The 23,978-nt window shown below is 40.9% G+C and overlaps 1 protein-coding gene across 3 annotated transcripts in view; it reads right to left on the bottom strand.

The window, feature by feature from the left end:
* Positions 1-1,166: 1,166 nt before the first annotated feature.
* The window catches only part of AFF1 (AF4/FMR2 family, member 1), a 212,722-nt gene continuing 189,910 nt past the window's right edge, over positions 1,167-23,978 (bottom strand). For all 3 annotated transcript variants that reach the window (XM_011951799.1, XM_011951801.1, XM_011951800.1), the window contains 9 exons: positions 17,391-17,503; positions 16,201-16,438; positions 15,416-15,507; positions 14,819-14,879; positions 10,910-11,046; positions 10,276-10,347; positions 9,735-9,872; positions 7,461-7,684; positions 1,167-6,595 (listed from right to left, as the gene is read on the bottom strand). In XM_011951799.1, the coding sequence (XP_011807189.1) occupies positions 6,474-6,595; positions 7,461-7,684; positions 9,735-9,872; positions 10,276-10,347; positions 10,910-11,046; positions 14,819-14,879; positions 15,416-15,507; positions 16,201-16,438; positions 17,391-17,503 (1,197 nt within the window). In that variant the 3' untranslated portion in view covers positions 1,167-6,473. The remainder of the gene's footprint in view (positions 6,596-7,460; positions 7,685-9,734; positions 9,873-10,275; positions 10,348-10,909; positions 11,047-14,818; positions 14,880-15,415; positions 15,508-16,200; positions 16,439-17,390; positions 17,504-23,978) is intronic.

The following is a 23,978-nucleotide window of genomic DNA, read 5'->3' as shown; positions in this document are numbered from 1 at the left end:
TCCACTTCTTGGAATTTATTCCAAAGAAATATCCCAAATTAAAAATATTTGAATTTCCCCAAATATTTTGTTCCACGGATGGTCATGGAAACATTCTTTATAATATCCCCAGATTAGAAACAATCTCAATGTTTAACAAAGAGGTTAAATTGGCACAACCATACCTGGACTACTACTACTAAGTTATACAAGATATGATATGGAAAGTTTTGGTGAAAAAGGTTCAACACCCAGAAGAGACTTGATAACTGAGACCTTTTTCAAGCCCTAGTTCCAATTATTTTCCCTGTAGTTTTTCTGTCAGATCTAAAACACTCCCTTTCCCCACACTTGCTATTGCACGCCTTGTACAATAGTTATTGTTGACTTTTCAACTTTACTATAAATTTACAGGGGCTGGGTCTATGTTTGTTCACTAGGACTAGTCCAAGTGAAGCATGATCTAACGTTTGGAAGGATAAAAAATTAAAAAGGAAGAGGAAGGCAGTGAGTGTTCCGGCTGGAGGGTCAGCAGTTGGGATATGGCAGTGCAGTAAGGGGAGGAAATCAAATAGCCACCGGTTTCTGAGTGATTACATAATGCCACACACCATGCTAAACAATCTCCATACATCATCTAATGTGATCCTTGCAATCTTACTGGGTGGATACCATATCAACAGTTGTAAAAGAGAAATGCAGAGAGGTTAATTTGACCAAGGGTCACATCATTAGCAAACCAGAAAATCAGATCCAAACACAAGGAAGTGAGATTTCAGCACCTAGGTCCTTTCCCATTTCACGAAATCACGAAGAGTATTTTTTCTTTAACAGTGGCAAAGGGTGAAAAGGCCAGATAACCTTTAGATTCCTTTCAATACCAACATTCTACAAACCTCTCTACACGGCAAATTTGGTCACTGCTACACCCTCCAGGTGATGTTAAGGATAAGAAGCCACACTAGTGATGTTAGGCCAATTTGTGTCCGATTATGATCTTAGCGAGAACACCTGAACAGAAGGATAAGCTGCCTTCTGAGCACAGTTCTTTCTCCATTCCAGCAGTAAATATTATGAATAAGGGCACACTGTTCACGTGAAACTCCTTGGCTATAAATGGCAATTTCACGTAACGGTATTAAGAATTACTGGATTCAGGTAAAGGGAAAGCATGGATTCAACCCCAATGATTTCTCGAAATTTTTATTAATTTTTTTGTTTTTTTTACAGCTTGATCCTCTTATGAAAAGGAAAGACTTTAAAGATGAACAATTATGTTTTTGTTTAAACAGCAATTAATCCTCATTACAGAGAACAAAAGATCTGTGGCACACTGTCTTTGGGAAGATCTTTTGCAGACTTTTCTTCTAAAAAAAACTATTAATTATCTCACAGATCACATATTCTCTTTCAAACGACTATACAAGGCAGCTAAATTTTATTCACAAAGCCCCAAGTTGCAGTTCCATTGCTGAAGTAGGTAAAATACATGTGTACTTTGTGTTGCACATCTTCCCAATGAGAGCATCACTGCTTCCCTACCCTATGTACAAAATCATTGTGTTGATGAGAGCTGGCACATTATTCCACAGTAATTAAAGAAAAACTCATTATTTTAAAGATAGACCAGTGATTTTTCATTTATCAACTGGAAAATTTACTCCTTTTTAAAACAATTTTAATAATACCAAGATTTAACTTTCCTCCAAAGTTATAAGAAAGCAAAAAATATATAATATAATATAATATATAATGGTAATAAATAAAAAAAAGGCAACCCTGCTCAGGTATTATCCAAAACACGATCACATTCAGAAAAAAAAATTAAAACAAGATTTGGGACACATGCATGCGTACATACACATATACATACACACATACACACACACACCCTAACATGAACAGTGTATACTTGATATCTGGGGGGGGATGTGCAGTAATTTTAACAATACATGTTGGTGGCCTGAACAAAAGGTGAAGTTAATACTGCCTGTGTTAAGCATTGCTTAAAAATCTACTTTTAAGCAAAGCAAGCTGTCTTCCTTAGGTCAGCCACTGCCTGTTCCAACCAGCACAGCTTGGCCAGCCTCACTATGAGTGGTCTTATTCCCTTGTCCTCTCCAGGCCAATATACGAATATATAGGCTCACAAGGAGCTGTAGGGTTTCCCTCCTGTCCTCTTAGATAGAGAAGTATAGGCACTTCTCTACCCAATACACTGCCTGCTGATCTCTGACGCTCAGTGGAATAGAATATAGTGTCATTTCCCCCTGACAATAAGAAACTTATAGCCACCTAAAGAAAAGCAGTAGCTGGTATTTGTCAACTCACCATAAATAAGAACTAAAGAACACGGTCAGTGCTCACAATTCAGGAAGAGATGAACACTCTAAGTCACCGAGAAACCAACACAACTGGATTGCATATTTGAGGTTAACATGGTGGCAATATCACTTGCAGTGTTTGAAGGAAAACCCCCAACACTGTGCTATTCTGCCATTACACCTCCTTCTAATAGAATGACACAAGATAAAGGCACAGGAAAATACCTTACATCCATTAATCCTAAGTGGGACCCAAAACAAGAGGCAACTGGCTCAAGACCAGGAGGGAAAAAGGTACTGCCATAATCGATCCCAGCATCCCTCCATGGCTGCAATGCCCAACTCTCACTTTCCAGGGGGAAAACTCTATACTCTTGTGTTTCTAAAGGAAGCACAAAATATTCTTGCAAGATTTAAATACTGCTAATCAGTGGCAAAGAGTGTAAATAGATGAAATGGCAAAGTTTTAAAAGTTTTTTTGTAGTGTTTGGGAAAATAAAGAATCTGTGGTAGGAAGCAAGCAGGTTTAAGTACAAAAAATTAAAAGAAAAAAGCCCAGCCTCAAGCCTTAATCTACCTTAAGATGCACAAATACAACTCAAACTTCCTAAAGCAGAGGAGTAAAAGGTGCAAGAGTCAAGTAGCATCCCTGAAGCCATGGCAAAACACACACAGCAGTATTTCAAAACTAGGTTCAAAGGCACAATTCAATCAATCAGCCTCTTATTCTCTGTATAAGTGTATGTATTTATATCCTTTTGTATATCAGAGATAACAGTTTTGTTAATTGTGGAGGACACAATGGTTTTCTTTTTCCTTCTAAAAATTACTGAGGATGAATCATAATAAATCAGTAAGCTCCCGACGCTAGTAACATTAATGTGTAAGATACCAAATAAGGCAAGTTTTCAGCCAGAAAGGGGTAGGGGATTTTAGCTTTTTAAACATCCCGAGACCTGAAATTAAAGAATACAGGACAAGGGAGATAAGTGTGGTCCAATTTGCCCAAGGGAAATAGCTACACGTTTTGGTCAAAACAGATCTATAATATAAAGGTCCTTTTGTTACAAAATATTAATGCTTTTCCTATTCAGTATTGTGATCAAATCATAATATCAGACAGTCAAATTCTCCTCCTATTGTGATTCTATTTCTGATAAATGCTTGCTGGGCCCTCCCACTCCTCACCACTGCTACTAGGTGGCCAATGTTTTCACAATCCGAACCCAGTATAATCTGATAAATTTTAGTAAAGTGTTTTTGCATTATTTAGCAGGGATCTTAAATTCAATAATTCACAGAAAGGACAGAAACATTCAACACTTTTGAAAATAAAACAGTGTTCTTCCATCTCCTACTAAAGACACAGACACAGACACACACACACACACACACACACCCCTTGTAGTGCCAAAGGCAAGATTTACACTCTATTTTCACTCCTTAAGATGCTTTGCATTTGTCTTACTGTGAAGTGTGTACTATTACTGTTATAAGAACTTTGCATATTCAAAGGCTTAATTTTATAATCTAGTCCTTTCAAAATGATCTACCTCAGTACAGATTTTGCCTTTGGGAATTGTAAGCATGCAGTGAAAAAGTGCAAATGATTTTAAAAATCCTTTAGACTTCTATATACAACTGTAACAGCAAAAACACCCTATGAACATTAAGGATTCCTCAGCCACTGCCTTGCACATACTCTATTAAAAAGGTTACCATTAGTTATTCTCTTTTACGTACAATGCAATAAGGATCAGAAATATCCAATGACCAAAGTAGTACAAATTGATCTATGCACATGTGTTACTTTTTCAAGGGACAAATAAAATCTTTATATCAAGTTCAGAAGGGGGAAAAAAAAAACCCACAGAGTAAGGCCACTGAAAATGCAATCTGTTTTAGAGCTGGCTGAGAAATCTACTTGGAAATGTCTTCAGTCAAGGGAGCACCGTGGCTTGCCAACAGAACACGCACATGCTCTGGCACCATCTGCATAGACAGGACCTGCCATAAAGAACATGACCCTTCACAATTGACAGGTGGCTTGTTCTAGGGAATGATGGGGCAAAAGGGGAGGGGATGGCTAAGGGAGTAAGGAAAAAAGAAAGATGTTAAATAACATCTTCAATATCAAAATAAAGCCCGATTCTGGTGCCTTATCCCTTATATATGAGATGGACACACAATGCTACAAACGCGCAAAACCTACCAGGCAATTACTGTTCATTTAACACAGGTTTTTAAAACTAGTAGTTTAAAAAGGACCGGGGCTTTGCGTTAGAACATGAATAAATGAACCAGTCATCAGGAATCACACATCAGTGTCTTATGCTCAGATATGACTACAACTGTCATTCTCTGGCTTTCACATGAGGGACCAGACCTCTGACTTAGTGATAACCAAACAACAGTCTGGAGAAGAAACTGAAGGAACAGCCTCACACAGACCACTCATACTGTGAGAGATAAGCATCGTTCCCATCCCTCGACATATCCCTTTGTATATTTACAAACCACCAAGAGAGTTCCTGCATTCATCAAAGGGATCTTAGATGTCTTCATTACAAATAAAGATGTTTCTCCCTCCTCCACTAACAGGAAAATGTAAAACACGCTTGGTAGGAAACACGTAGCGGGGCAGAATAGGGCAAAGGTGGAGAAAACTAGTTACAGAGATGACACTCCTCAATTGTAGTAAGTGTGCAAATTCTACTTCTAAAAGGGATAAAAAAGAATTGGCTTTTAAAAACACTGCACTCAAAGTAATGTTTCCAATAACCTTTAAAGTTTCAATGAAAAAGAAAAATCTGTGCTTATGGGCACATGGGATTTCTGATTGTGTTATTTCATTTTAGGTCATTCGAAATGGACTTGGTTTAATGTATACACTATGGCAATAACTTACGGAGGGCCACAGTTTCTCCTCAACCAAATCAAATCCAGCTGAGAACACTCTGGAGTGAAGGCATGTGGTGACGAGTTTTTCAAAAGTCTAATTAAACACCCCAAATCTCTACATCCTCTCAGGGAGTTAACTTCCCCTAGACAATCAAGGACTCTGAAAGTCTAGTTTTGCTATAAATATAAAATAATTTGTAGCAGAAAAATATAGCCTGAGAAGCAGATTTCATTTTTCTTGTTCACTGACAAAACTCTGAGTTGGTTGGACAACATGAGTTACCACATAACTGTAGACCACAGATCAGCACCTCAAATTCCAGCTCTACTCAAACAAAACTTTAAAAGCACTTTAGCCATCTGGTCAGGTATAAACGTTGGTTCCCTTCTTCCCCAAGGCAGGAAATTCAGAATAGAGTCAACAGTGACTGCCCTGTTAGAGAGTCCCTTTTGCTGAAGCAGGGGTGGGAAATGGCAGCGCCAAGTCCTCCCGTGCAGACCTCGAGGCGGCACCCCATGCGCTGTGGCTCCTCCTTGCCGCTCCGACGCGGGCTGACGTTCAGCACAGAAACAGAGAAGTCAGAGCTGGAGTGAATGTGCAGCACTCTGGGCAATGGGGGGTGGGGGGGCGGCAGGAGCAGGGGTTGCCTTCAATTTTATAAATTACAACAATACTTGGTATTATCAAGCCACTGTTCATTGGCAGAAAGCGGGGCACAGTGGAGTCCTTCATTACTTACGGTTTACAGATGGCCATTAGAAGTTACTAAACAAATATTTCTCCCAAAACTCAAAAGAAAAAAAAAAATCATCCACAAAACCCTTCACCAAAAGTCATTGTTAAAAAAAAAATTTCCTTCTGGGAATGGACTAGTGTGGCTACTGAGATGATGTAAATTCACTTTCAGAGTTGAAACTGCTTCTCCTCATTTCATTTGCAACTTGTATCCTGCTGGTTAAAAAAAAAAAAAATAGAAATGTTTCTAGACCATTCATACACCCATTTAAGCTACATTGCACTTCTGTCCTTTAGTTAGGAAGGGCAAGATCATCTCTGGGGCCAGCCTCCTCATCTCTGCTTCTGCATAACCATAGTGTCCAACCAATGATCACACCGTTGTGGAGAGTTTAAGTGGACAGATGTCCTGGCCATCTCGTGCTGCTTCTTTTTAGAGTTTGGTGTCCTGATGAAACAAACGTCTGGACTATTTTTGAGGCTTCCAATGTGCAAAAATAGTTCCCAAGGCATTGAATCAACCTGGGGCTCCATTAAGGTGTTTTGGTTAATTCTAGTAGCTGCTGAAAACCCTGTCGTGTATAGTGCACCAGGTCCACCAAACTGCTGTTGAGGGCCAAGGTGCACACATTTGTGCTGAGCCGAGCAAAGAATTCTGCAAAAACAAAACAAAAAAACAAGTAAATACACAAGCACACACAAAAATTAAAATTCAAGGTTCCAGAAGGTACGTCCCCACAATATTCTGCACTTTATCACATAAAAAAGATCACAATCTACTGTCACTGCTTGCTAATTCTCTATTAGACTATAAACCTGGTTTGCTTTAGAGCTGAATCCATAATGCTTAGCACAGTGGCTGGCACTTGGAAAACACCAAATTTATATCTTTGCCTCAAAAGATGCATTAATAGGGGGGAAAAAAAGAGTTAAACGTATTATCAGTTTCATAAGATGGATAAGGCCCTAAGAGGCTATATGGAAAGTAAGTGGTTACAGCCAGCTGGCTCCAACTCTCCTAAACCTTGCATTTCTCCAAGGGTCTTCTTCCCCAAACAAGTCTCAATAATGTTTACTACACTGCATCTCTCATACTATAGCTACTATCTTTCTTATCATATACTAAAAACAAACAATAATCTCAGTATTTGGGTTATGCTACTTTGTATCTCCAATGTGCTGAGCCTAGGAACAGCCAGTGACTCCTCTTCCTCATTTGCCTTGCCTTTCAGCTAGCATTTCAGCTCAGGCTGAAATAATGACAACAGAATTTCAGAAGGGGCAAGGCGCTAAAACCACTTCTATTTTGGTTTTGCTAAGATCTAGCCACAGAAATTCAGCTCCATGCCACAGTGCTCAAGGAATAATTGTAACTAGGTTTTGAGGCTGAATGGAGAAAATATAATTAAACAGCTACACATTTCCTTTTCTCCAAGAAACTGAACTTAAAATATAAACCAATGTTATTTCCTCCCAAGCCACACCCCCCAGTAATTACCACCACAAAGCCATTTATTTACCTTTATTCTTCCTTGTGAGGGCCTCGGCCTGTTCCCAAAGGTCAAAGGCGGTAAGAACATGGGACGTGATAGTGACATAGGAAGATGTCATATTCTGGATAGTGACTGGGGTGCTGATGGTGGCAGCCACCCCACTGCTCCCCACACTGCCAGCACTTGACTGGGACCCTACGGAGCTGGCAGGAGAAGGCATTGGGGAAAGAGGGGATGGTGTGCCTGTGCTTCTGGGAGGCGGAAGAGAAGAGAAAACTGGTCAGTCAGTCACCAGTAGCCCCCAGATCACATATTTACATGTCTAGGACTACAGTCCAAGACACAAAGTTTCACTACACACCTGCCAAAACGATAACCACTGCTAAAGTCACTCCTACAAGGTCAATGAGACCCCATGCTGGGCTAATCTGTATTCCAAATATGCTTTCCCATGCCATTCGCATAGTCTACTTCCTCTGCCTGGAATCTCCTAGTAAGACAATACTCTTACGTATGCAATGTATGCACATGTGTGTGTGCCTACCTGTATTTCATCCTTTCATCCACTCAGTAAACACTAACTGAGCACCTGCTCTGTACCATGCATTCTTTTAGACACTGTGGATACCCTGGATACATCACAGCTTCCCTTCTGCCACCACTTGAACATCTCTCTTTTCTTGCATTTATCTACTGTTTATTCCTTTTCCTGGGTCACAGCAGAAATTATGTCTTACTAATTTTTGCATGAGTAGCACTTAGCACAATGGATGCTAAAAGCAGGCTCCTGATAAATACTTGCTGAGTCAATGAATGAACTAATATAAGTATCATGCATCAGAAGACTCAATTTCCTCTTTACTCCACTTTCGGCTGAATATCTGGACCTGCAAGTTAATATGTGACTCAATGTGGATTAAATAAAAAAGAGTTAATGAATATAAAATGGAAAGATGGCTCAGCGGCAGTAGCCTCATGATGTTACACCTGCCCTTTGGGCTGCACGGACCTAGCAGAATGTACATTTGCAAGGAGTAGAGTGAAAGCTCCATGAGGGCAGTGGTTCTTTTCTGCTGTATCCTCAGTACCTAACACAAGGCTTGGTATGAAGAAGGTGCTCAGTATACACTGGATGGGCAAATGATTGAAGGAGTTATCTAAAAGAATGTGACTGACAATCTATTAGCTTAGAATAATATCTCAGATGCAGCAGCCATGAAAATCTTCAGAGGTAATATGAAGTTACTTCTTAATCAGGACTTTCTTTTTTAAGAGAGGCCATATGGGAGTCTCTTCTTTTGACTGTGCTAGAAATAGGGCAGTCGTGTAAGTGATGTTCTTAAAATAGCAAAACTTATCAGAACTAGGAACTTCACAAGGAGTATGACCAAATTAAAAAATACTAGGCAAGGACTACAGGGAAGACAATTCCAACTTCATTTTAAAAACACTTGTACAAGGATTCTTTTTTTTTTTTTCTAATAACTTAGAGCATACATGAACAATTTTAGTTCATAAAGTGGGGAAAATAATTTTGCTAATCATTTTCATTTTTAGTATTACTGGTGTGGATCCTGGAGAAGATGAAGGGCATATGGCTCTGGAAATTTCTTGTTTACTGAAACGCCAAGAGGCTATGTCACACACACACAGAGAGAGAAGGACTCTGGCTCGGTTCGGATGGCTCTGCCTCTTGTTTTGTGTTCTTCGGCTTATCTAAAGATCCTCAAAGCTCGGCCAGGTGCAGTGGCTCACACCTGTGGCATCCCCGCACTTTGGGAGCCCAAGGCAGGCAGATCATTTGAGGTGAGGAGTTCGAGACCAATCTGGTCAATGTGGTGAAAACCCCATCTCTACTAAAAATACAAAAATTAGCTGGGCATGGTGGCAGCACGGACCTGTATGTAATCCCAGCTACTCGGGAGGCTGAGGCAGGAGAATCGTTTGAACCCAGGAGGTGGAGGTTGCAGTGAGCCAAGATTGCAGCACTGCATTCCAGCCTGGGCAACAGAGCAAGACTGTCTCAAAAAACAAACAAACCCTCAAAGCTCAAAAATCTCAATTCTATATTCTTTGCAATTACCTTTTTATGTTTTCCAATCAGCAACAACCTTGATTTATAACTATTTCTCAAAAAGGTAAAAATATGCTAATAATTCAAATTTAGGAGCAATCAGCACACAGTTGAAGCCAAAGATTTTTGAAAAGGCAAACTCACATATGTAAGCATACAAATGGTCACAAAGCAAGAAGTAAAGAAAGAAATGACTCAATTTTGTAAATTATTTATATTAGAGTTACCTTGCAATGCATGGAGAAGGTGCCTGGGCGACTTTGGAAGAACTCTCGAAGTGTTTATTAAGAGTACGAGAATACTTTATTGCTATGTCTTTTTTACAACGAAACATCGCCATGTTCAAAATGGACTGGCAACGCATGCTATGAACAAAGACAGAAGGGAAACTGCACATGACTATCAGACGACAGAAAATCAGCCATCTCACCTTCAACAGCCTAACGAACACACTGCATTTTCCTCACCTGCGTGAGTTGGTATGTAAAGAATCTTACTGCTCTGTTCATACTATCCTAAAAGTAAATGCTGGTAGAAAACACAAGGATATAATTTATATCACAAGACCAAAGCATTTAACAAGCCATCAGAAAAATGGCAGCAGATACCATTTTGTAAGAACTATCAGTGGGGGATTAACCTTTTGACCAAAGTACTGACTTGCTTTTCATAATTTTCACATTAAGAAAACAAATTTCAAAATCTTTTTGTAACATCAACAGATGCAAAAACAAATTTAGTACTACTTAGACAAAGGAAAATACACACCATAAAACAGCAAATATTTTCTCTTGTGTTGGCGCTGTGGCATCTGAGAAGGATTTTAATGACATTATGAATCTACAGGAAAACATAAAAGTACATCAGGTTTTAAACAAAGGCAGACACAAATACAACTTATTATGCTTGTTTCCATTTTATATTGACTTTTCCTGAAGATGTTGAAAAGATGAGAGCATCCCAGGAAAAAAATGAAAAACCCAAGGCTTTCGAGCAACAATCCAGGCCACTGAGAAAACCAGGCGGGGACATGCCTCTTGCGTGGCTTGTCTACCTCTTGAAACCAAGTAAAGTTGTGTCCTTACTGAGTCCCCTGTTGAAATGTAGGTAAGTAAACAAAGTAGAAGCTTAAACTGAGAGGAGAGCTTTCTTATCTGATAAGAAAGCTAAACTGGAAAAACCAACCTCTCCCTGAAAGCTCTGGCACTTCTTGGTGCACTTAGCAAAATGACGTAGTTGGACCCAGTTACTCTGTGCTAGCACTTCATCTAGAACGCAATTTTAGTGACCAAGAACTTTTTAAAGGCTCCCCTTTATTGAGCCATCTTTACACTAAGGTTCAAATGGATTAAGACAATAAAGGTGAGGAAAGAAAAGGAAAGCACAATGACTTGGCACTTACTTAATGAGATCTACAGTTTCTGAGTAGACAGAGTAAGCTGACTTGGATGCTGGGCTTTCAGACTCTGTGGCAATTCCACACTCAATCAAGGACAAGACGGCTTCCAGGTACTTGAAAGCCTTTCCAACCTTGTCCGTCTGCGGGAGAAGAACATGGTCATTGTTAGGCTGAAGACAAACCTTGATTTAGTTTCTCACCCACATTCTTTAGTGTGACTTTCCTCCACTGTCTTAGTTTAATTATGGCCAGGGAGAAGTGTGAGGATGAATGAACTAAAAATGATAACCAAAGCCTGTTAGCTATGACCTGCTGAAATCACTCTTTTAGCAGAAATTCATTAGGAAAAAGAAAACGATCCTGTATTAAGACCATGCTCTCAAAGCATTATGAAAGCACATATCCAAACTAAGGCAGTAAGTACATAGTCTCCTTGTTATCAGTGTGCAATTACTCATTCTATAACTTTCTTGAGAAACACATTATTCCACATGTCTAGAGTAATGCAGACACATATTTCTTTGTGTGTGCTGAAGTTTACTAAAAACCAGAAAACACTCTTGGTTTATGAGCATGTTAGATATAATAGCTAACAATAATTGTTTTATGCATTTTACAGCCCAATAGATTAATCTCCTTTGACATCTGCTTTAGTGCACAAAGCCATCCCCCCAGGTCAACAGGGGTAACATTTCAGAGTCCCTTAAAGGGAAAGTAGAAATATGAACAAAACCAGATATTGGTGTTCACCCTACACCTGAATACACACCTTGTCATGTAGCACCCTTCTAAGTGGCATATAGCAAGTGCAGCTGATGACAGTGTGATGTAACTGTCTTTCTCTCCACATATGGCATATGTACCGCACATCGAGAGCAACTGATTAGCGTTTGTAATTTCTGCTTTGTATTTCCTATGTTCAAAAGGAAAGAATGAAAATAGGGCCCGGCGTGGTGGCTCACACCTGTAATCCCAGCACTTTGGGAGGCCGAGGCAGGTGGATCACTTGAGGTCAGGAGTTTGAGACCAGTCTGGCCAACACGATGAAACTGCCATCTCTACATAAAAATTAGCCAGGCATGGTGGCAGGCCTGTAATCCCAGCTACTTGGGAGGCTGAGGCAGGAGAATTGCTTGAATCTGGGAGGCAGAGGTTACAGTGAGCCGAGATCACGCCACTGCACTCCAGCCTGGGCAACAGAGCGAGACTCCATTGCAAAAAAAAAAAGAAAAGAAAGAAAGAAAGGAAAAGAAAAGAAAGGGAAAGGAAAGGGGAAGGGGAAGGGGAAAGGAAAGGAAAGGAAAGGGAAAGGGAAAGGAAAGGGAAAGGAAAGGAAAAGGAAAGGAAAGGAAAAGAGTAAAGACATAAGTGGAATCTAAGGAGCTGGAGACACGTCGGCAATGAGAGGAGTATGGGCTGTCATGCTACTTAGGCATGCTGCTGCACTCTACACGGGGTGGAAATGCCTCTCTCAGTGAGCTGACAACAGAAAGACTTTAGTGCATACTGTTCTCATGTTTTACCAGTACCGGAACAAACTAGGCTGCTATACACATACACATATATATGTACATATGTATATATGTATATTTCAGAATATTCAATTATTCTAAAAGTTTTTATTTTAAAAAGTAACTTAATCAAAAAATACTTTTTCTGGAGAACTAAGGGTCAGATTAGTGAAAGAACAAAAATCAAATGAGTATTCCCCAATTAATCAGCAGTATTTGGCATGACTGGTTTGCTTCACTGATGGGAACTTAATTCTCCAAATATGCTTATTCAGCATCATCTCTTTCATGGGATTTCCAAAGTTAATATTGGCTTTACGCTAGAAATAAACTAAACTACAATATTGTATAGCAATTTGTCAATATTCATTTCCTTTAGATAAGTATATCATAAGGCCAATAATGTCCCTATCTCTGCGATTCCATGTATCTCCTGAAACATTGTTAAAGTAGTTTCCCTACGCATCAGTTGAAGACAGCGTAGAGAAGAAAAACATCCCTTTCTACTGTTGGGTACGTAACTATTTGGAACACCAAAGGCACACCTTCGAAACATTATGCAATTAAGGGAGATTATTATGGAGTGGGTGGCCACAGGGGCTTATTGTCCACACTGGTATATTTTAAGAGTGAAACAGGATACAATTATTTCTCAAACTGGGATGAAACAGGCACAAACTAGGACTGTCCTGGGACACTGGGATGTACAGTCACCTTAGGTAAGGAGAAAGAATGTATGCATATGAACAGATTAAAAACAAAGTTCCCCAGAGTATGACTATTACTCCTTTGAATAACGAGGAATCTAGTACTGAAAGTGTCCAATGTCAAGATAAGTTTTAGATAACTGGCTGACAGTGCGAAATATTTACTCTTTCCAAAACTCCAAAGATTCATACAGTTCCAGTAACAACCTTGGAAAACTGGAAGCTGCTGAAACCACTGCTTGGCACAATCTCAGATTTTTTTTTTTTTTTTTTTTTTTTTTTTTTTGCTCTGTCACCCAGGCTGGAGTGCAGTGGCGCTATCTCGGCTCACTGCAAGCTCCGCCTCCCAGGTTCAAGTAATTCTCCTGCCTCAGCCTCCCTAGTAGCTGGGACTACAGGCGCCTGCCACCGGGTCCAGCTAATTTTTTGCATTTTTTAGTAGAGACGGGGTTTCACCGTGTTAGCCAGGATGGTCTTTATCTCCTGACCTCGTGATCCACCCACCTCGGCTTCCCAAAGTGCTGGGATAATAGGCATGAGCCACCGCGCCCGGCCAATCTCAGATTCTTCATCTGACTTAGGTCACCCTGGTACAGGGTAGTTTTAGGGACAGGGCTAGAGAGGCCTGTATTTGACTATCTTACAGAATTCAGCATGGTAAAGAATCAACATTTTGCCTAATGCAAGGGTATCTGATGAAAGAGTCTCAGAAGAGATACAAGTCTGCAGATGAGGCAAGTTGAAGAGCACCAGGCCAGGATCTTGTTGGTGAATCAATCTGATTCAGACCCCTGTGGGTGTCTGAAATGTGTGGTTAGGTTCACATGTGGACCAAAAAAGTCAACTCATACCCTTCCTCTGTGTAACAAAGTTCAACATATGGTTTCCCAGGGAGGTTTTTGCATTTTTGCATTTGTGGGGATTTAGGTTTAGGGACTCACTACATAAACAAAATCCCCAGAGTCTTGGATATCTACATATGACAAAGGGCAAACATTATCTCATTATATTTATTGCAGTAGTGATGTAAAAGCATAATTATGTACACAATGAACTACAAAACCACCATCTTTCAGAAAGTCCAAAAGCCAATAGGTAAAGAGAATTCATGTCTTTAAAGCATGTTTACCAACAGTATAATCATTACCTTCATCTTAAAATCTCATCTAATAACCTAGCTCAACTCTTCCTTTGGGTCAGCCTCTCAAGGCTTTAAGATAATTTTGGAATGTGAACAGGCTTCCCTGCCTTGTGAAATGTTTTAGAGTGAACACACACTGACTGAGTTTCAACAGCAGGACTCATTTTTCACATCCAAGGAATTGATGCAGTGGAATAAAAAGGCACCTATGCATTAAATCACCAGCAGGTAGATTAACTTTCACTGACTTAGATATAAAACGTGTGACTAGGTCCTCTATATATCTGCCCATGATCAGACTGAATCAGTGGAGCCAAAGAAAATACCACCAAGAACCACCTACCACTTAATCAATAAGGTCCTGATTTTGCTGCGTGCATATGTTGTGGCCAATGGTAGGGCCCACACACTCCTTTCTCCTGCGCCTGCTGCACCCCCCTCTCCACCACACATACGCTGAGTGATAGGAAATACGGTAGAATGGAGACTACCAAAAAATTTTTTTTTACTATGAGAAAATATTCTACCAAAGAGATAAAGAGCCAATACTAACCATTAACTCTGCTTTCTGCTTCAACTTTTTTGCCTCCCTCATGTGAAGGTCTGCTTGTTGTCTGAAAAAGAAGAAGAAAAACCAGGGACAGGTTATATGAGCCCAAGATTACTAGACTAGGGTAAGATAACTTAAGACCAAGAGTGAAAAAGGATGGGAGGACAGCAAGGGGAGGCAGAGGGTAAACAAAGAAGGAGAAGTAGAAATAAGGAGGGGAGGAGAAAATGGAAAGAGCAAAAAGTGGCTGGGTGCAGTGGCTCATGCCTGTAATCCCAGCACTTTGGGAGGCCGAGGCAGGCGGATCATTTGAGGTCAGGAGTTCGAGACCAGCCTGACCAACACGGTGAAACCCCGTCTCTACTGAAAATACAAAAAAAGTTAGCCAGGCATGATGGCTCATGCCTGTAGTCCCAACTACTTGGGAGGCTAAAGCAGGAGAATCACTTGAACCTGGGAGGTGGAGGTTGCAGTGAGCCGAGATCGTGCCACTACACTCCAGCCTGAGTGACAGAGCAAGATTCCATCTTTGAAAAAAAAAAAAAAAAACCGAAAACAAACAAACAAAAAAGAACAAGAAGCAAGCATCTGAAGTCTTACTTGTCAAACTTCACTTGAGGCTTCCCTGGTTTAGAGTTACCATTTGGCAAAGAAGGCACTGGAAAAGGATTTGCAGTATCTCCGGAAGAACCCTTCAAAAAAATAAAATCAGTATACAGATTACACTCTAACATTGAAGACCACTGTCCTAAAAGTACCATCCCTCTTAAATAGCACAAAAGAGTAGTTTCAAAAAAGAGTAAATCAAACAATGCACAATCGACCCTGGTTAGACACTTCCTCAGCTACAGATTCAACTGAAGCAGTGGTTCTGACTGAACTGGAGACTCAAAAAGACAAGAATGTCCAAGAGATCAGAGAACTCACAAAGCCACACATAACATTTTCTCTTAGTCAATCCAAACACACCACCTCGCTCCACCCAGATTAACAGGAAGAGAGGAACTTTTATTTGAGAAAGTGGATAATTTTTTTCCCCATTATAACCTAGAATGAAAGTATCTGAGATCAAATATTCAAAGCACAACTACACAGGGGAACTATTTCTTACTGTAAAACACCCAATCAAAAACTAGCACAAAAATCTATTTTGATTTTTCACCTCTGAAATCACTGTAAGAATAATAAACTGACACCTAAATCTTTGTGTATTATTAACTACCTTTCACTTTCCCTCCAAAAACTAGCATTTTAAACACAAACAATTGCCTTATTAAAAGCAATGGACAGTTGTGAAGTGCCATCATTAGGAACTCGTCTTCTTTGGGAACGTAAAGGTACAGCAATGCATCCCACCTTACACAATGGCCGCCGCCGCTGCTCACCTTGTGCTCTGAGGAGCTTCTGGAGCCCTTCCCCTCTACTCTTCTGTGCTTGGGAGTGGAAGAGTCTTTGTGGTTGCTCTTGGTACTGCTGGCACTTTTGGGAGGGTCCTGGCCACAGGTGTCTGCTTCCCGCTTTGACCTCTTATGTGCAGGCTTGGCTGGCTTCTGGGAGGACGAGGACACAGGTGGCGGGGGGAGCATTTCCTTCTTTGAGGACTCTGAGGAGGGCCTGGAGGGCCTGGAGTGAAACATCATGTAAAACTAAGGGGAGGCAAAGCACACATCACTTGGCTTCGTTGTTTAGTTACAAACTGGCTGCTGGCACAAAAGATTAGGGTATGACAAAGTTGTACCAGTTGTAAACAGGCCAAACTTCAGGGACTTTTTGAGGCCTTTCAAAAATCTAGCCCTACCCATTAGTGATAAATGAAGCTGTATAATTTCTAAGCTTGCAGAGTCTGTCAATGGTCCTGACTTTCCCCAATCATTCCAAACGCTTGCTTCAGCTGCTTCCCAACCCGTGCCTTTCCCTGACGAGAAGGCGAGTGGAGCCGCACCCTCCACATCTGAGCCTTCCTCATCTCTGCAGGTTCCCACACGGTGACACTATGCACTTGTTTGTGCCAAGACATTTTTTGAAGCAATTTCTTGAGTAAATCAGAGTAAATAATAGTTGCTTGTTATATTTACATCTTCCTGGCACTCCCACCTCTCACCTGCCACCCCTCTTCCCAGCAACAGACACTGAGTTACCCGACAGACTCTTAGTCATCTCTACAAGAAGGAGCACTGAACACAGGCTCCCAGAGTCCAAATGCTGGCTCCAACACTCAGTAAGAATTATTTGACTTTGGACAAGTCATTTTCTCTGTGTCTTTGTTTCCAATTCTGCAAAGTAGAAATAATGGCACCTTTCTTTCCCTTACGGAAAAAAAAATTCAGATGTCTAAAGAAATTACCCATAGTGAAAATGTTTCTGATAAATCCAAATTTGCTGCCACATGAATTGCTAATTCCTGTAAGGTCCTCAAAGATGCAAGAAACAAAAACAAACTTAATACATTGTCCAAATGAGCTTGACTTGATTAATCCACTGATTCTACTGCAGAAGAAAAATGTCTTTGCTCTGTCAAGACCCAAGAAGTGTTGATCTGCGTACAGATGAGGTGGCTGCTAATCTCTACACTCACTTTGCTTTAGAAGATTCTTTGTGGGAGGATGAAGATGAAGATGAAGACGACTGTGATTTGATGTCCTTCTCCAGTCTGATTTTCTTGTTATCACAGTCTCTTTCTGCTTCACCCTGTTATTACAGTATAATCAGCAAAGCAAATTATTTATAGACAAAACAGAAAAGAAAAGATAGAAAAGGCAAAGAGGGTAAATTAACCTTTGGAGACATTTCTGTATGCACAGCAACCCTACTAGTACTTACCATGGGTGTCTGTGTGTGTGTGAGTGTGATGGGGAGTGGGCAGGGGACAATGTAGATTTGACGTGATTTCTATCGAGACAGATTTTTTTGCATAAAGAAAAACCATTCCTCCCATGCAGGAAAAGGAAGATGTCTAAAGTAACAGACAATCCAGGCAAGTAGACTTCAATAGACCACTGATGTTTTTCTAAATAGAAAAGAATCCATGAAACATGCATATTTACATCAAGTAATACAGAGATGATTTTTTATGAGGTTTCCTCCAACTTCTTTCAAAAGAACCATCCACTTACATCCACTAGTTTATTGTTTGTATAAAATTCAAAATGGACTACTTAAAGCTTACTTTATTTTCTACTGAAAAATAAGTATAATGTTGAAAGGAAACCATCTACAAAATCCCCTGTGTATTTTACAGAAAGGACCACAAAGATACACAGCAACAATAGAAATAGTTGCTCTGGGATTCTAGCTAACATTTTTTTCCCCTCCACTGATACAATTTTTTTAATACTGTCTTTATATCTCTCCATATACAGAAACATGTTTCTATTTTCCAAAAAAAATGTGAAAAGACTGTAAATATTTTAGTGGAAGTAAGGAAAAGGGAATCTGTCACTACTGAATTTAAGTATCTCTAACTTGTTACCTTGAAAGTAGGGTTTAAAAAAAAAAAAAGAATTTAAGTACCTCCAAAGCATCCATTTATACCAACTAAAGCTCTAAATACATTTAATCATTAAAACAACACAGAATTCTTCATGACGAAAGTCTCTCTGGTATTCTTGTGCCTCACTTGTTAGCACATACACCAGCTTTCTAAGGAGTCTGATGTGCAGACTCCCTGCCAGCCTCCTTCCCACGGCTCTGGGTTCAGGAGGAAGCCCACACAGTCTAGCAGGTGGCAGGTAAGTGGTGGGTGAGGCCCTTCAGTTAATTCTCACGTGTATTTAGAACCAAACCTCCCAAGTGTCAGGTCACCAAGTTAGAAATCTGGGACGCCAGTCAATTTAGGACAATCCCTAACAAACCTGAAATCCTCTCTTAAAAAAAAAAAAAAAAAATCTTTAAATTAACTGCAGGAGGCCCCAATTTTCACCACTATGTCTTCCTCTCCTCCTGAGTTTAAGAAAAATGAATAATTTAAGATGTGTAGGCTCAAAATCTGCCCAGACACCAATAAGCAGTCTGGCTCCACACAAAATAATAGAAAACAGAAAAAAAAAAAATTCCCTTCTCCTGGCATCCTACAGATTAGTGTGCCCGCATTTGCACATCCATCCAGCCCTTCAGAGACTCCTTTGGAAAAAACACTTTCATTCATTTATGCAGTGTCTTGTTTCAAAACGGCTTCTTTCAGAGTAGCTTACAAAGACACCTGTTTTTAATCTTGCAGTATGTGCACAAGTAAAAACATTAAGAAGGGAAAATACAGGAGAAAGAAAGAAAGGCCAAGTGAAGGCTTGTAACCTTGGAAGGCTATCAGTTCTCACTGTCCTGTACGCTACCATCTGGCAGCCACAGCTAGATCTAGGGAGCACCTGAACTTGAATGGTGTTAATCTGAAATAAAGACCTAGTACAAAAAGGGGAATGTAATATTTTTATGTTAAGTGATTTTTTTATTGATATATAACAGACATACATATTTTGGGAGTTGATTAATAATCTTTTAGGTATACTAGATTAGATATAATTATTACAATGTTAGGTTGGGCGTGGTGGCTCATGCCTGTAATTCCAGCACTTTGGGAGGCCAAGGTGGATGGATGACTTGAGCTCAGGAGTTCAAGACCAGTCTGGCCAACATGGTGAAACTCCATCTCTACTAAAAATACAAAAATTAGCCGAGTGTGGTGGTGGGCGCCTGTAGTCCCAGGTACTCAGGAAGCTGAGGCACACACTAGAACCCAGGAGGTGGAGGTTGCAGTGAGCTGAGATTGCGCCACTACACTCCAGCCCGGGCATCAGAATGAGACTCTGTCTCAAAAAGAATTTTTTTTTTTTTTTTACCAATTTTCCATTTCCTCCCCTTTTTACAGTTTTTAATGTGGTATTAGAAAAGTTTAAATTACATATGTGGCTTATACTGTATTTCTACCTGACAGCACAGTTCTTCAGAGTTTGCTACAGATAATCTGCAAATTGGGTTCTGAACTACTAATTCTGAACTACTAATCAGATTAGCCAATGCAAAGAAGAAATTATAAGTATATTGCTTAGATAAGATAAAAACAGATCAGCTACTCAGAAATGTAATCATTCATTAGAGAAGTTGGAAAAATGTACCTTGAAGGACTGAAAAAGGAGATAATATATGAAATGAGCAACCGAGTTCTAAACCCACAAATGAAATGCAATAGGAAACTCTACACAGCTGTTTCTCCTGCAAGTATGGACTTACAGCAGATCCTGGAGCACAATTTAGAGGTTAAAGGTGCTGCCACACACCAAAAGAAGCTTGCTGGGACATTGCGACAGGGCTCTGCACAGCATACAAACCTCAGTTCAACAACTCACAGTGGCAACACTTGAGAGACAGTGAATAATGGTGGAGAGAAAAAGAATCAATTGGAAATGATGGGGTTAAAATAGAAACTGACTTCTGGTACTGGTAACTCCTTTGTCAATCAAGCACTTAATTATGCCCAGGTTACCCTGTTACCGAACGGCCCAGTAAACTGTAGTGAGTTTTAGGTGAAAGGAAGTATAGCCGGCCCAAGAAACATTACAAGACAGAAACTTTGTCTTTGAAAAGTCAAAATTTGCTAAAATATACAGATGGATACTAAATTGAACATGAGGTAGTAAAATATACTGTTTTCAATGAAAGGTATTTCTAGGCAGTTAATGACACATTAAGGCCCCCCAAGGCCAAACTAAGCATTAACAAGGCTACTTCTTAAAGAAAACACCAAAGTCTAGCAGTGGAATGAGAGCTGATTTTTGTTCGTATAGTTTCATTTTGCTTAGGACATGCTGGTTGTGACTATAAGCCAATCTGGCAGACCTTATAAACTACATATGAAGATACAAGTCAGGGCAAATCAATCCTCACAGACTGGTTATAGCTCTGGCTGTGCCAATTGGTGACTCAAGTAGACAGCCAACAAGAGAGAAACCAGCAAGCACTAACTTCAGTGCCAGCATCTAACAACTGCATTGGCACTTACTCGAATAATATGCTTTATATTGATATTTAGCGACCTAGAAGCAGATACTATTCTATAAGCTGGTAGAAAGCAAGCCATCAAACTTTAAAGCAAAAATCCCCTTCTGTTGATTTTGCTTAACTGTTGAAATCAAGCCAGTGGGCAGGAGGTTAGTATTTTTTTGTACACTATGCACTTGGAACTTTGTCATCTTCTCTCTGGAACAGTCACAGAGGCTTCCCCAGAGTAGGCACTTGGTACTTGTCAGCGGCACAGAAATTCAGCTTAATAGCTCAGGGACACAGCTGAGGTCACTGGATGCAGGACTGCACTACAACTTTAAGTGGATGGATGTAGGAAAGGGTCATTAACCTGGGAGCCATGCAATACTGGGTGAGCGGAAATGCAGACCAAAATTCCAAGAACAAGACCTGCCAAAAAACAGGAGGCACGGTGTTCTTTAGATTTTTCTGGGTCAAGAAGCCATTCAGATGAGAGTGATACTCTCTCTTCAGGAGGAAAAAGAAGTCCCTTTGCCCTGTGGTTTATCCCCCAGGTCACCCCCACACCCCCTCTTCAGGGAATCTGGCTTAAGGTATGGGTTTCAGAAATTCTTTTTCTACTAGGTTAAGTGTCTCAAGGACGGTGCCTCACCTTCCACAAAGGAAGGCTGCCGGCTGACGAATTGGTCCTCACAGACTTGTTTGCTTTTCTTAACCTGTTGGGTCAGGCAGCCCTGATCATCTGCCAGATGCTGCTCCACCCACAGTGGAGCACAGGGCAAGAGTGAAGGCCATAAAAGGAAGACATGGGCTTGCAAGGGGCAGAGTCAGTTTCCGTCAGGGAAAGCCTCTCGGCGGGCTGCGCTGCAGCTGGCTCACCCAGCAGACACTTGGAGGAAGCAGGGAAAAGGTGGCTTTTTCCAGAACTGACACTTATTTGGGGCCACAGAGATTCTAGCAGATGGAAAGATGTAGTTAACCAGGAGCTTGGCTTTGGAGGAAGATGGGAGCATCTGCAGGAGGAACTAAAGTGGAGTAGGAATGTGTGTGGTACTGAGTGGCAACGGTGGGGGCCATGGAGGAACCAAGCTAGGGCTGACGTGGTAACCGCCTTATTCACCGACAGCGTCAGAACCAGTACGCTGACCTTGTGCGTCTCTTGAGAATCCTCCCGACAGACACTTGTACACAGAAACGTGTGAAAAAGAGGAAAGATTACCGGACTGGGAGGAGACAGCATGCCTGAGCTGCAGACCTATTTTTACTCAGCAGCCAAGCCATGTTAGTGCCTTTCTGGATCTCATCTATAAAAGGTGGCAGCTGATCAAGGGACCACTAAGGTTCTTTCCACACCTAAATTCTAAGGCTCTATTATCTTCTTCCAAAGGGAAGCAAACGAGCTTGGTAGCACATGGAACACAGAAAACTGGAGAAGCAGTCTTTGGGGAAATTCAGGGACTTCCCTGTGATTCGCCTCGGAAGGAGATTCAATACGAAAAAGACACAAGGGATATCAATTTAAGTTTGCACCAAGATCAGGCCCAGGGACTTGCTGTGCAAACAGGTTGTGTTCACTGGCATGAGTGCTACAGAAAAGGGAAATTCATCCACTTTTCTCTTTGGTGAGGGAGCGGATGATTCAGAACAGCCTAAGCTATCACATGCATATGGCTGTGGTGTTCCCCTCAAGGTAACTAACAGGCCTGGAGAAATTTAGATGTAAATGGCCTTAGTGAAGCAGAAGGGATGAGCTTTCATTTTGAAAGATAACCAGGGGTGCTGATCTGGAGCAATAAACCAAGAAAAGACAGTCAGATCTTGGATGGATGGGAAGGACTGAACCAATCACTCCCTGCAATAAAGCTGCATTTTCCTCCCACACATCATAACTTCCCTTCCTCACTCCTCAAAACACATACACGATAGCACTAGAACGTCTTTCCCAAAAAAGTTAAAGTGTCTTGGTCGGCAAAGCAATTATTTAGAAAAAGGAAAAGAAAGACTTGAATGAATGCACCTCCTTATTCAATTATTCATCCAAATGACAATTAAGACAGACTATCCTTCATTTGAAAGGAATCTATAAGATGACTGAATGAAGTGAGGAATTATCTCCATGAGTTCCTAGAACAATGCAAGGCTCACACATGTAGCTCTATGCACATTAGGTGTTTATTTTTCTTTTTTCAGAGACAGGGTCTTACTCTGTTGCCCATACTGGAGTGCAGTGACTCAATCACAGCTTTAACTCCTGGGCTCAAGTGATCCTCCCACCACAGCTTCCCGAGTAGCTGGGACCTCAGGCATGCACCATTGCGCCTGGCTAATTAAAAAAAAAACAAAACTTTTTTTTTCCCCCCAGAGACGGGGTCTCACAGAGTTGCCCAGGCTGGTCTTGAACTCCTGGGCTCAAGCAATCCACCCACCTCAGCCTCTCAAAGGGCTGGGATTACAAATGTGAGCCACTGTGCCCAGCTAGGTACATTTTTAGAAGGCTCCCAATTGCACTGGCCTGGTTGCATATTACTGTATATATATATTGTAGTGCTTGAGTTCAACTTTTCTTCCAAATCTGGAAAAAATTAAGCTTGGTTTAAGAATTCTAAAGAAGAAAATATAGGCCATGCAGGCCATGCATGGTGGCTCATGCCTGTAACCCCAGTGAGGCAGGAGAATAGGGTCTGGAGGCAGGGAAACTTAGGCCCACCTACACTGACTGGATATCAGAGGCTACTCCCTTTTCAATCCCTCCTGTTTCTGTGTGGTAGCTGGAAAATGAAAGTAACTCTGATTGGTCCCCCCTACAATCAATCAGACCAGTCGTGGGCCACTAGAGTGAACCAATGGGAAACCTCTAGAGGGCATACAAACCCCAGAAGAACCAGTGTTCCTGAGCCTCTTGCTCCAGTCAGCTCCCACCCTGTGGAACATACTTTCATTTAAAATAAATCTCTGTTTTCACTGCCTTGGTTTTTTGTGCATTTTGTCCAATTCTTTGTTCAAAACACCAATGAGCCAGACAACTGCCCTCAACCAGCACCTCCACTGCTTTGGGAGGCAGAGGTAGGGTTGCTGGAGGTCCCGAGTTCAAGACTAGCCTGGGCAACAAAGTGAAACTCTGTCTCTACAAAAAATAAAAAGAAATTAGCTGGGTACAGTGGCATGTGCCTGTAGTCCAAGCTACTAAGGA

Source organism: Colobus angolensis, unplaced genomic scaffold, assembly GCF_000951035.1.
Source record: "Colobus angolensis palliatus isolate OR3802 unplaced genomic scaffold, Cang.pa_1.0 Scaffold328, whole genome shotgun sequence".
NCBI classification, from domain to species: Eukaryota; Metazoa; Chordata; class Mammalia; order Primates; family Cercopithecidae; genus Colobus; species Colobus angolensis.
Note: the sequence above shows the minus strand (reverse complement) of the source record. Positions and strands in the feature narration are given on the sequence as shown.